This window comes from Ambystoma mexicanum, chromosome 6p (genome assembly GCF_040938575.1).
Source record: "Ambystoma mexicanum isolate Mex_15411 chromosome 6p, UKY_AmexF1_1, whole genome shotgun sequence".
NCBI lineage: Eukaryota > Metazoa > Chordata > Amphibia > Caudata > Ambystomatidae > Ambystoma > Ambystoma mexicanum.
Window position 1 is genome coordinate 108,493,372 of NC_090935.1, and position 14,238 is coordinate 108,507,609.

Genomic DNA, 14,238 nt, shown 5'->3' on the forward strand with positions numbered 1-14,238 from the left:
TTCCCAGATGTTCCCGACTGTCATAACAGCATCAAAGTGCCATTCAGGAAGGGATACTCCCAACACGTTGTCAATTTCTATTAAGCCCCCAATGGGCGACCCTTTATGCCCCTACCACCGTTATTAGACAAATGGTGTTACAGTCTGAAAATGGCATGTTCACCAGCCATACCTCCTGCGGCAAGAAAAAACACAAACTAGAGATGTTGGTAACATCCCAGTGGGAAGTCAACGCTATTCTAGCCACTAGAACGTCGAGAGATGGGTCTTATTTCATTTATGCTAAAGATGTTGCAGTCTAGAGCAGGGTCACACACAATGAGTCATAAAATGGTCTCGACAACCAATGAAAAAGTGGCCGAAAGTTGCAAATGGCTATCCGTTGCTTTTCTGACACTGTTTGAATAGTAACCAAGGCAGAGTGTTTTGCTAAAGTGTGATGCAAAGTGTGCATTTTAAAGAATATTTATTCAGCAACACTGGTCAAAACTACTAGCCGTGGAAATGGCCCACTATGACCAGAAAATGGGCCCACCCGAGTATTTTGTGTTTTTGGTTCAGCCATGGGCCTATGGCCCTATTGGCCAGTCTGAGCCTGGTCTAGAGGCAGCCTTTGCCTTAGTTGGCAGAAGGGCAGGTAGCCAGGACCAGTCAAACATCACTTGAGTGAAAGTTTTCCTCGTTACATAGTTGTACTGGTCTGTCCGTCCTTTCACTTAACGTACATATTATTTGCTTTGCAAGGCCCTCCCTTCATTTACAGTTTCCTCTAATAACATGTTCATGTCCTAGCAAGGTTTCTTTAAAAGAAACACATGTCAAATGACAGGAACATGGCTACTTCTTTCAAATTGTATACTATCTTTGAATTCAAATGAACCACCCCTCAGATCATTTAACAGAAATGTAACTTGTTTAACACCTTGGGTATCCAGTAAGGGTAGGTGGGGGTCAAGGAGAATAGGAAGAGAAGAGCAGATCAATTTCACAACATCTCCTGGTCCCAAAAAATAGGTTCAAAACCAATAATAAAACTCTGAAACTACAGTTGTCTCTTTGCAGCAACCAAGAACCTTGAAACGTGTATTCCTATTATCTCTCTATTTTATTGTTAGCCTCTAGATGCTTGAGGGGACTGGCTCTCTCAGTTCTCATTTGTACGTTGAGGATGACCAGTGAGTGGACGCTTTGATTAACCACTTCTTTGTTATTTTCGGATGGTTCATACCCCACTTCACAGTCAATTAAAGGCTCGACCCCCGAAGTAAGTGCGATATTGACATGTTCCCCTTGTCGAGCGCCTCGTTAGGTGCAGCATAATAGACAGACCTTTAGTGCTAAAGCTCGATTCTTTATTGATTACAGCCTGAGGCTGCTTCTTTTTCCTCCTGTCAATTTCTTGGTTCTTGTGGCAGTCGTTTCTCACCCAGAAGTCCTCCCCTTTCCTCTTCTGCCATAACCATTATATAGTTTGATTCGATATTCAGGGCACATGAAAACATTTTCGAAGCTTCTTTTTTGACAATTGCAAACATGTAGACTTCTTGAATGGTTTTGATATTTTTGTGTGCGTTTGTGACAGGGTCAGGGTCTTTGACCCTGTCACAGCGGGAGGGGAGTAACTGTTCGCCACCTGAAGCTGGAGGCTTTCTAAACAAACTCAAAACCAGTCCTGCTGCAGGCATGCGAAGTGGGAGTTGTGGGGTCACAGGCCCCCGAACGCCCCCCTTGTGCCACTAATGACAACACTGATGCCACTTCTTGTGCTCTCAATGCCTCTCGATACAGTCACTCGCCACAGTTCTCTAGTCATTTCAGAACTGCATCTCCCATAATGCAACAGCAAGCAGCCTGGAAACCCCCGGGCCGGAAGCATACATCCTAAAGGCACTACATGCAGCAATTCCAGCATACTGTGAAATGGCAACACCATCAAACCACATCCAATACAGAGAAGCAGTCTATTTGCACCCCCAAGAAGAAAAATTAACTTTCAGCCACCAGCATGATAGAGAAACGCCCAACTGCTTGCAAAACCATGCTGGAAAAGGGCAGGGGCTTAGACGGGCTTTTAAGGCCTACTAGTTGTGTTGCCCCCCTCCTGTTAAAAAGGCATCCACTGATTGGTGCGGGAAATCAGCTGAGCACCGCAACCAATGGGGTGGTGAGACAGTCCCTGCATAGAGAATAATGCCCTTTAAAAGCAGACAGCAGCAGAGGCAGAGTGTGGGTTGTACGGGTGAGGTCGCTGAATGACAGCAGAGCAGTGTTGGAGATGCAGATTTTGAAAAGGTAAGAGATTTGAGAATGCTCTCAGTGGTTTTTGGGGTAGTGTTTTGCAGTGCAGGAAATGGCGAGGGGGAGGTGAGGCGTTGGGAGTGAGAAGGTCTGAACATAGTGTGGGAGATAGTTGTTCGTGTGAGAGGGAGTGAGTTTTAGCGGAGAGTGAGAGCAGTAGGGAGGGTGTAGAAGTGGGGTGCAAGGAGTACACTGGATTATGGAAGTGGGGAGGGGAGGCGGGGAATTGTGAAGGGTGAAGTGTGAGCAGGACACCATATTCCTGGGTTACTAGAATAGTGAAAGGGGTGAGCAGGGCACCATATCCCTAGCTTACCCGAATAGTGGATGGGTGAGTGGAGCTCCATATCCTTGGGTTACATGAATAGTGAAAGGGGCGAGCAGTGCTCCATATCCCTGGGTTACATGAATTGTGGAAGGGTGAGCAGGGCACTGTATCCCTGGGTTCTTGAATAGTGAAAGGGGTGAGCAGGGCACGGTATCCCTAGGTTACTGAATAGTGGATGGGTGAGCAGGGCACCATATCCCTGGGTTACCTGAATAGTGGATGGGTGAGTAGGGCTCCATATCCCTGGGTTACATGAATAGTGGATGGGTGAGTAGGGCTCCATATCCCTGGGTTACATGAATAGTGGATGGGTGAGTAGGGCTCCATATCCCTGGGTTACATGAATAGTGGAAGGTGAGCAGAGCACCATATCCCTGGGTTTCTAGAATAGTGAAAGGGGCGAGCAGGGCACCATATCCCTAGCTTACCCAAATAGTGGCTGGGTGAGCAGACCTCCATATCCCTGGGTTACATGAATAGTGGATGGGTGAGCGGGGCTCCATATCCCTGGGTTACATGAATAGTGGATGGGTGAGCGGGGCTCCATATCCCTGGGTTACATGAATAGTGGATGGGTGAGCGGGGCTCCATATCCCTGGGTTACATGAATAGCGGATGGGTGAGCGGGGCTCCATATCCCTGGGTAACATGAATAGTGAATGGGTGAGCGGGGCTCCATATCCCTGGGTTACATGAATAGTGGAATGTGAGCAGGGCACCATATCCCTGGGTTTCTAGAATAGGCAAAAAGGCGAGCATGGCACCATATCCCTAGCTTACCCGAATAGTGGCTGGGTGAGCAGAGCTCCATATCCCTGGGTAACATGAGCAGAGCTCCATATCCCTGGGTTACATGAATAGTGGATGGGTGAGTGGGGCTCCATATCCCTGGGTTACATGATTAGTGGATGGGTGAGCGGGGCTCCATATCCCTGGGTTACATGAATAGTGGATGGGTGAGCGGGGCTCCATATCCCTGGGTTACATGAATAGTGGATGGGTGAGCGGGTCTCCATATCCCTGGGTTACATGAATAGTGGATGGGTGAGAGGGGCTCCACATCCCTGGGTTACATGAATAGTGGATGGGTGAGCAGGGCACCATATCCCTGGGTTTCTAGAATAGTGAAAGGGGCGAGCAGGGCACCATATCCCTAGCTTACCCAAATAGTGGCTGGGTGAGCAGGGCACCATATCCCTAGCTTACCCAAATAGTGGCTGGGTGAGCAGGGCACCATATCCCTTGGTTACATGAATAGTGGATGGGTGAGCGGGGCTCCATATCCCTGGGTTACATGAATAGTGGATGGGTGAGCGGGGCTCCATATCCCTGGGTTTCTAGAATAGTGAAAGAGGCGAGCAGGGCACAATATCCCTAGCTTACCCAAATAGTGGCTGGTGAGCAGAGCTCCATATCCCTGGGTTACATGAATAGTGGATGGGTGAGCGGGGCTCCATATCCCTGGGTTACATGAATAGTGGATGGGTGAGCGGGGTTCCATATCCCTGGGTTACATGAATAGTGGATGGGTGAGTGGGGCTCCATATCCCTGGGTTACATGCATAGTGGATGGGCGAGCGGGGCTCCATATCCCTGGGTTACATTTATAGTGGATGGGTGAGCGGGGCTCCATATCCCTGGGTTACATGAATAGTGGATGGGTGAGCGGGGCTCCATATCCCTGGGTTCTTGAACAGTGGAAGATGAGCAGTGCGCCATATCCTTGGGTTACTTGAATAGTGAAAGGGGTGACCAGGGCACCATATCCCTGGGTTACATGAATAGTGGATGGGTGAGCGGGGCTCCATATCCCTGGGTTACATGAATAGTGGATGGGTGAGCGGGGCTCCATATCCCTGGGTTACATGAATAGTGGATGGGTGAGCGGGGCTCCATATCCCTGGGTTACATGAATAGTGGATGGGTGAGCGGGGCTCCATATCCCTGGGTTACATGAATAGTGGATGGGTGAGCGGGGCTCCATATCCCTGGGTTACATGAATAGTGGATGGATGAGCGGGGCTCCATATCCCTGGGTTACATGAATAGTGGATGGGTGAGCGGGGCTCCATATCCCTGGGTTACATTTATAGTGGATGGGTGAGCGGGGCTCCATATCCCTGGGTTACATTTATAGTGGATGGGTGAGCGGGGCTCCATATCCCTGGGTTACATGAATAGTGGATGGGTGAGCGGGGCTCCATATCCCTGGGTTCTTGAACAGTGGAAGGTGAGCAGTGCGCCATATCCTTGGGTTACTTGGATAGTGAAAGGGGTGACCAGGGCACCGTATCCCTGGGTTACATGAATAGTGGATGGGGGATCAGGGTTCCATATCCCTAGGTTTCTGGTATAGTGTAATGGGTGTGCAGGGTACAATATCCCCGAGCTTCAGGATGACTTGTGATAGTAGTAGAGCTGGAAGAGTCATAGTAATAGCATGGAAAAGGAAAACAGTTGTTGCTAAGAGAAAGTAGGCGGAGTTGGTAGGACAGAGGAGAGTAGGAGGGAGGAGTAGAGTAGTAAATAGAAGGGGGGCTGAAGAGATCGGCGGCACGCATATCCCACCCTCTAGTACTAACCATTGTTAGTGTAGGCTTAAGAAGAGGTTCCCTGTACTTAGGGAAACCTCTGCATTTTAGATCAGCTTGAGGTAGTAGGGGCTACCGAGCATTATCACTAACCTGTGGGTTACAGCTGCCTGGGCTACGGTGGGAGTCCCACGTGGAGGTGAGGGGGACAGCTCTAGCACCACTTCCCACACCCATTTTCCAGTCGGTGCCTCTTTTTGTTCCATTTGTCTATTTCCTAACCCTCACTCCAAGAAACGTCTATATCTCTGTGACTCTTAATAAAAACCCTCGAAATAGGATCAAGACTTTGTTCTTCATTTAGGCCATCATGTGGTAAATTCTTTCCAGGTTCAACCAAATTCTTAGAGGTGCCTTCATTAGTGATTGAATCATTCTCATTAAAACACTGTTCAATATCCATAAAGGAGTCTGACTGGGTCAAGAATAAAGATGCCATTGGATAAGGCTCAGCAACAAAAAGGGAGACACTGTCAGTACCTTGGAGCCAATTATTTGTTGAGTTCCCCCCACTTGGGGCCCTTTCTTAATACAAGCATCCAAAATGTCCCTGAGGATAGTAGATTATGCTTCAGTCTCATCTCTTATCATGTCATGTCATACAATCTCAACAATGATTGCGAGACAAGACTGAGGGCTGCCACAGTATTTAAACCTAATGCAAGGTTATCTTATGCAACAGGAATTTCAATTTCTGACCTCTGTTAGGATACATTGTGTGAGCTCTGCTCACTATACGTATTGTTGGAATGTGTCTCACCCTCTCAAGAAGAAGAATGTGGAAGGGGCAGTAAAATATTGAGCACAGTTGGGGCTTTACGAAGTGACTCCTTTTCTAAGCTCTTGCACATTTTAAAAGAGTCGACTTCTCTATCTAAGTCCTACTATAAATGAGTTTGGAACTTAAGAGGCAAGTCCTTGAGCGATGAAGAGTGTGCCGTGCTCAATGGAAATATTTGACGCATGTATCGTAGCAGCACCAGGAAAGCGATTCATCATTTTCCCTCTGCATGGTTATCGGTATAAGAAGAAGATTGATCGCCTTGCTAAGACTTATTAAATCACTCAGACAGATTGCATCATTAAGACTGGCGCTGCCCATTTCAGGCAAGATCAACTTGAGATCAGCTTAAATTGCATACAAGGTTATAGAACTTCAAGCACCACATTGTCTAACTAAGAGTTAGCCATCTCTGGAGGCCAGAGTATTTCCAGTAGCAGTAACATAGTCAGGCGGTAAACAAGTGCAAATGAAGACCAGGTGCCAGGTCTTGGGTAACCAAGACTGTTGAACATCATCCCACCATACAGATTCTCTGATGCTAGTAATTCAAGGAATACATGCAGACCTTGCTGTTCAGGGAGCATTGTAAACCACAGAAAAGCTAAACTCGGGCATGCCTGCTCTAGATTGGCTGCCATCTTGAGAACCACCTATTAACCTTTTTAAGTGTCACAGATTGACTCAAGTACACACCAACGTCAGAAGATGGCTCAAGGTTGTTTGTTAAGTATTTTGAAAGGGTCCAGCTAATTGCCGTTCCTCCCTGTCTCGTCCCCGGGTGTGCCTCGAGCCGAGCCCAGACTTCCCAATAACCCAATGTAGTAACTAAAGATCGGTAATCCATACTGTGTAAAATCTGACTGGCTATTGTAGAGGGCCTAAAGGTAACCACTGTATCCGTCTTAGTCCCTCCGGAACATTCTAGGTGGATCCAAACCTAATGTTCCACAAGAAGAATGATCAAGTGGCAGTGCCTTCCAAGCGCCTACGTCTCGCTCACCTTTACCGCTCAAATTCTTCATTCAGGTGCTCTTTCCCTTCCTTCCACACTCCTCCCTTCTACTCTCACGTTTTTCTATTACTCACTTTCCTTATTCTGTTCCTCCAATGTTCTTCCTTCTACTGCTACTCTCCCTCCCTTTATTCTCCTCTCTACTAACCTCTCCAACTACTAGTCACTTAGTGCACTCTCATCCCCCTGCTTTCTGCCACACACTCCTCCCACTGATTCCTGAAACTCTCTGGCCACTGCACCCTACCGCACTCTCCACCCACTGCACCCTACTGCATGCCCCCTACAACTAGTCTACCACACCTCTCCCCCACTATCTACTACACCTCTCCTCCCACTACTCTCTACCACATCTCTCCCACACCTCTCCTCTAACTACTCTCTACAACACATCTCCTCCCACTACTCTACTACACACGTCACCCACTCCACTACTCTCTACTACACTCTCCTGCCACTACGCCCTATGCCATCTCCTACAGTAATTTCCTCTCACTCCCTCATTCATCTTACTCACTAACTCTCCACAACTTTACATTTAACCTCAGTCACTCTCTCTCTCTATATATATACACACACACACACACCCCCGCTCCCCCCCCCAATACCTTGCCTTCCATAGGCTCTTTGTAATCATCTTCTATGCGTCACTCGATCATCCATCGTCCACTAGATTTCTCGGTCCACCTTCTCCTACCTTGACCTTATAGAACAACTCCACACTGACCCTTTCCTTCCATCCACTTTCATCCTCCTCCACCTTCCCCTGGCTCACTGGGCCAATCTCCGCTTTGCTTACCCCTACGGGTCTGGTCACAGACTTTGTATTGTATTCGTTATTTATATAGCGCCATTTCCCCATTTGTATGGCCTCAATGCGCTTTGTGGTTTGAACGCCCTCGGTGACTGCAGTATATGTGTGGGAGGTTCTAGAACTTTAAGTTGGATAATGCCTGTGTGCATTTCTACCAGGTTAGGACTTAGGATAGGTAGGCTGGCTAGGCTCCCCTAAGCAGCCCGGAGGTCAGGCACATGGGAGGGCGCAGTTGGTGGTTTTCGATTGAGTGCTATTTCTGAAGATTCAATGTGAGCCCAGCTCGACCATTTCTTTTTCATTGGTTGTCGCTGTACACTAGTGGCAGAGGTCAGGGGTTTCAGTGTGGACGGCTAAGTGTGCTGTTAGACCGGGATGGCATAGCCATAGCTGCACCGGAAACCATAAAGTGCCAATTAAGCATCATCCCTTTTTCAAACACAGGTCTGTCGGTAACCCGCAATGGTAGCCCACCACAATGATAGGGATGAGCGTCTGGATTGCCAGTCCGCAGCAAGCAATGTTCTGCCAGCTTGTGGTTCCTAGCTACATTTCTTGCCGATGGAATGTCTGTCCTCTGTCACAAGGCCTTCTTATTGCAGCTGTTCGGAAAGTCAAGAGAGAAAACATTGGCCATCCTGTTGTAGAGCAGGTATGGGATCATCAAAAGGGTCGCTCTGCAATTGTAGGCATGCACATGAAGAAGGGACAGACTGAGGATATCACCAATTTCCCACCCCTCACCTCTGTGGCAGAGCTGGCTATGGCAAATACTATGGTTGGCCTTCCACCCCGAGGAGGAGAGGGGGCCTGGGCTCCGACCTGGTCTGACGCGTCACTCCTTCGCTTTCTAGCTAGGTTTGTGCGACATCAATACCTCCCACACATAGAGTAGGTTGTATTGTTACAGCATGGTTCAACAGGTCTAAATTGCAAAGGTTAGTGTCCTAAAGATGAAACCCCATTGGGAACATTTGCTTATCTTGAACTCTCGGGTTGTACGCATACAAATCCCTTGCATTCAACTCTGCGGAATCTTAGAATGCAATGCACATTAAACATAAAAGGGCCATACCCTCACAGGAACACTTATTGGCTATAATCCAGCTATCATGTTGCTTGTAAGTGGTTATTACAATGGTTTTGAAAATGGTTTGTTACAGTGTTTGTGTTATCATTTAAAACGATTTTAGCACACTTTAGGACTAACTTCCACAATTATTTCATGAATGATAGGCTTTTTTTCTGTTTCACCGTGCTACTTCTCTACATCCATCCTCCTCATTTTGCTTGCTTTTTTCCTAGCGCCTTTCACTGCCTCTTTTTTTTGTTGCTGAAGAGGAACAGGAGGCTTGATGGCAATGTTGAGTGTTTTATAATACGATTCAACTTAAAGGATATTTTGATATCAAAAGCTTTTATGCAATTGGTGTCATTTGCTGTAGGTCTTCTGTTTCCATGTGCCAGCCGGCATGTCCATGGTAGCAGACGTGGACAAACCAGTCTGCAGCGACTAATGACTGGCATGCCCATGTCCACACCACGATTGCGTATGTACCCGTGCGTACCAAGAGAAGGGATGCCACTATCCAGTCATTGTAAGGTACATCCTGCAGGTTAGCGGTCAGCCTTTGTGGCAATCGAAATATTTTCTCTGAGGCACACTCGGAGAGCAGCTACTCAGGTCTAGAACATTAAAGATAAACCTTTACCTAGGTTCCCCATTCGCCTCCCAACACTGGGTCCCGGAAAGGCTGTGTAGGTAGATGGAGCCCCTCACATTCTAGAGTTTGGTCATCAGGAGGTAATTGCAACAAGGGTATGAAAAGTGTACCTCTCACTGGTAAATCAGCAAATTGCCCCGTGCTGCAGCCAACATCCATGGTGGATTTCTGCTCTCATATTGCTGCGTTGCCAACCAGATTACATACTCAAGTACTTCATGAGGAGCCAAAATAAACTGAAGGACGTCTCTGTGAATGCACCATGTTGGCCACTCTGAGTGGGAGAAGAAATCATGGCTTAGGGCACTGGCTAAGGTAATGACCCCACCAATCCCCAGGATTTCAAAAGGGCCAGAACCCGTTTTACTTTTATATGCAAATGGGTATTTTTCCCCCTGGTGTGGCAGTCTGGTCCAATGGAGGAGGGCATATAAGCTACAAAACACCAGGCAATTGACTAGACAAAATTAAGTGCCAAAGGCAAGTAAATTAGGAGCTTGGAACAGCTCCTAACAGATGCCTATGCCTTACTCCTGTTTGGTCCGAGGGTGTATCACAAACCGTGCTGAATGAAGCGGACTCAACACCCTAATAAAACACAGCTAGCCAAGCACATTCCGGCCTACTTGCTCACATATGCGTCCTCCAGGCCTTACGCAGCCAGAGCAGAGTCTGGGTGACCACCCACCAGACTGCACACATCCAACTGATATCTTCAACACCACACCTAACGCTAGGATGCAGCTACCATCCGGCAATTACATCAGCTGCACACACAACTGGTGCACCCACGCACCCTGCAACACTATCTCGCTCTACTGAACAGAACCACGGTTCCCGAGGGCGTTCATCCTACCAGCGCTTTGAGGTCATACCAATGATATATAGAGCGCTATATAAATGCCGAGTAACATAACATAACTAAGTAGACCTATCGAGGCCACCCTGGATTGCTAGTGGGAAGCTCCCTTTACTATTAGAACCCAGAAAGGAAACAAAGAAATCATTAAAGAGGAAGCAAACCTGGAATCTACCATTTTTAAAATGGCTGCCAATAGCTCTCTATATTAAGTTTGCCAATTGTTTTCTTTTTAAGAAACCAGTATTAGAAATCCTCTTAAATCCACACATGCAAGCGAGCTATTAACTAGTGTAGGATGAACATGAATACATTACAGATTTTGGGTGTAAAATGGAGTTATACTGTACATGATCTATAGTCATCACCGTAGAAGCTCCTCCATAACGTATCCTATTTGTGCAGTGAGCTAAAAGGGTTTTTGGAGAAATCGAGAGACACTAATCTCACAGATGAGATCATAGTGCGGATAGACTTTCATGAATATTGTCCCAATGTTATCGGAGGGAATGAAGATGTCTTCCCACTTAACTCAATAATGCCTGAGGGAAAATCAATAATTGGAAATAGGATTTCAATAATTTTGTGACTGGAAGAGTAGGTGCTGTGAGGTGGTCCCCTGTCTTGTCCTGGTGGGTTGAATCGGGCAAGCTGTAATGGGGTAATAGGTGCCTGCCTAAGCTAGTGCATGATCGGCCGGGTGCTGTATGAGGAGGATCCAATGGTTACGTTCACTTACTCCAACCCCCCAATTAGTGGACAGCTGACCAGTGCAACCCACGTGCTACTGGCCCTTTAAGGATAAGTGATGTGTGCCAGACAGATTACACACCTCAAACCAGAGGCTCATGAGCTTACAAAACAACCACCAGAAGGGAGGATCACAGAATGTACACTACCACAGTTAACACGTTGTGACCTCAATGGAGGAATTCACTCACACATTTGTGGTACCTTGCGTTTCATGAACACAAGTAACGGAGAATAGTATTTGCACACAGATGCTGAATGCAGTCAATGTATTGTGCACACTTACCAATAAGAGTCGGAAGCAGCTCAGTTTCTAAAGCCGGAGCAAGCCCACACATTTGCAGGGAATATTGTATCCATTCTGCTGATGGTCGACTAAATGGCATGGACCGCACTCAGAGGTAAGTTAACAAATTCACTAATATCGATCCAAGTTATGCAAAATTATGGATGCTGCTGTAGCTAGATATTCAGCTAAACCCTATTCTACACGTTATCAGTACATGGTGACACACAAGGCGCACACTGGACAGCACTGCACTGAATACGAGAAAATCCAAGACCATAACATTAAATACACATTTTATGTGACTATAAAACAAATTTATTCATGATCATTTAATCAAATTAAAATATGAATTCAAGGTATGTATTCCACTAATGTTATCAGAACGTAAGACAGTACAAATAACACCGGTAGATAAACAAAAAAAATCATATCATGAATGTTCAGCTACAGAAAATACAAGATCATAGATCCATGATTAGTAATCCTAACATCCGTTGGATATCCTTGATTATCAACAGAGATGGACACAAAACTGTCACAATGTTTGCCATCCAAAAAATATAAATCTGCATCTATAATAGTGTTCATATCCCTTGTTTAAAGAACTCAACGCTTTTTGGCTAAAGTATTAAGTATGGAACTATTCTTCAGGAGCAAAGGAGTATGAACTTCTTATAAAGTTCTGCAAAAAATATAAATAATAAATGGTATCAGAAAGAGAAAATCTATCTGAATTCAAAGGGAAACTAACTAACCCAAGTATGTGTGTCACCATCCGGTCGGTCGACTTCCGTCATATACACTCCAGGATGCTTTTATGACATGCATGTAACTTACCATCTAGCACATACTGGATTTTTGTGTTATCAACATAATTCAGAAAAGACCAAATTAAAGAAGAAAGATTATAGAGAATTGGAGTGGGCCGACCCATGTGGAACCCTATATTCAACTGCAAAACTAGCAGACTCGAAGGCGGCCGAAGATGCCGTCTGCTTATGGACAATAGGAATCTATTCTAAAGCATTATCCTGCAAACCAAAACAGTGCAGATGGTCCAGGAGGATAGTGTGATCAGTGATGTCAAACGCCAGTCGAAGATCAAGAATTATCAGAGTACTATACGAGCCATGATCCACCATCCACTTCCTGTCTTCCATGCTAGAGACAGTAGGTGAGAACCAGCTTGGCAACCATGAAGGATGGCTACAGTCTCAGCAAATGATTGTAAATGAGCCCTAGCAGGCATCTCCAGAACTTTTCCAGGATAGGGGTGGCTGACAGATCGGGCAAAACATGTGCCTAGGTGCTGCAGGAATACAGACAACAAAGCCAACTGTTCCAAAATGTACCTAAGACGTTAGAATGTGGCATGTCACACACCAGCAGAGTTGGTGCCAACTAGGGTGCAGAAAAGTTGGTATGACCTCAAGACAAATCCGAATTCAAGGTTACTTTTAATGGTCAGAGCGAGCTTAGAGGAAGTGTGCAAATCTTCCATACTCTTCTCTACTACATCCTCTTACTTGGCCGGGGAATAAAAATACATATCCCCGATCCTGAGGGATGTAAAATGTGGGTTTTATGAGTATCACCTTAGATTCCCACCTTCCGACACCGTCTTGTTCTTTGACCTTCAGCTCACTGGGATTTAAAATGGTCACTAGACAGAACCTCTTGCCACAGGATAGGATTTCCACTTATTTCTCAATTTTGGAGAAAGAAAAAGGAAATTTTGTAGCACATATATGTTCATTTTGTGGCTTTTATGCTTAATTAAAATATAGGGTTTTGGACCATAGTTACTGGGAGCTCTGCATATCAAAGACTGACATGGATGTGTCTATCAGACTAATTATAATAAGAGGTAGATGGGACATATACCATATTTACCACAGTTTTTACTGCTCGTCAAACATTAAAAAAATGACAAAGGTTGTACTTTCTGTAGCTAGCACAAACTTTAAGTAAGCTGGATAGTCTTGCAAGACTCTCCGAGTCAAGTCTCAGTCCTCGCCAGTACATAGAGGGGGTGGAAGCATTCATAACGGATGTACTCTACAGAAATGTCTGAAACATCACACACTCAAGGGTTGCCTGGGGGTCTCCGAAACCTCAAAGAGGAAAAAGAAAGACATTTGCCACTCTCTAGGAAAAAGAAAAGACATTTTCCAATCTCTAGAGCACTTGGAAACACGTCCAGTGTTTCAGGGAGCCCGGATTACCCCGGTAGAGAGAAACAGAACTGGACTAGTAAGCAATGGACACTGCGACGTAGGCCAAAGCATAAACGTGCATAGCTGTGACGCCGTTTCCGCAGTCCTCATCTGGCCCCAAGGATCCAGCAGATGTTCTGAATGTGCAAGTAAGAGAATATTCATTAAATTTATCACATTTTCCCACTGAAGTCCTATTTGTGTTAAAGAAAATACATTGATATATATATTCATAGCCTTTCCTATGTTGGATAGTCATGCAATGTCATGCACATGTCAATGGCTTCATGATGGACAGGCAGCTCCCAGCACTGAACAGACTCTTTATTGCTATACAATGTTCACACTTGGAGGAAAGACTTGGGAGCCACTGCTGACAGGACGACAAGGCATGCAAATACAGCAACTACAGAAAGTGGGTCACTTCATGGAAGGCAGTGCTGATGACCTGAAGTTCCTCTCTACTTGCTTCTGCATGGAAGAGAAAACAGGAAAGGGGAAGGAGACAATGGAGATTAATACAGCAGGCCACTCCCTCAGGTCAACGTTCTCAGTGAGCCGCGGGAAGCGGAG

At 46.0% G+C, this 14,238-nt stretch overlaps 1 protein-coding gene across 5 annotated transcripts in view; it reads right to left on the reverse strand.

The window, feature by feature from the left end:
* The window catches only part of LOC138511252 (protein unc-13 homolog B-like), a 2,171,549-nt gene that overhangs the window by 966,013 nt on the left and 1,191,298 nt on the right, over positions 1–14,238 (reverse strand). For 2 of the 5 annotated variants that reach the window (XM_069626795.1, XM_069626796.1), the window contains exon 3: positions 14,114–14,136. The exons of the other annotated variants lie outside the window; for them this stretch is intronic. In XM_069626795.1, coding sequence (XP_069482896.1) covers positions 14,114–14,136 — 23 coding nt within the window. The remainder of the gene's footprint in view (positions 1–14,113; positions 14,137–14,238) is intronic. 5 annotated transcript variants of the gene reach the window in all.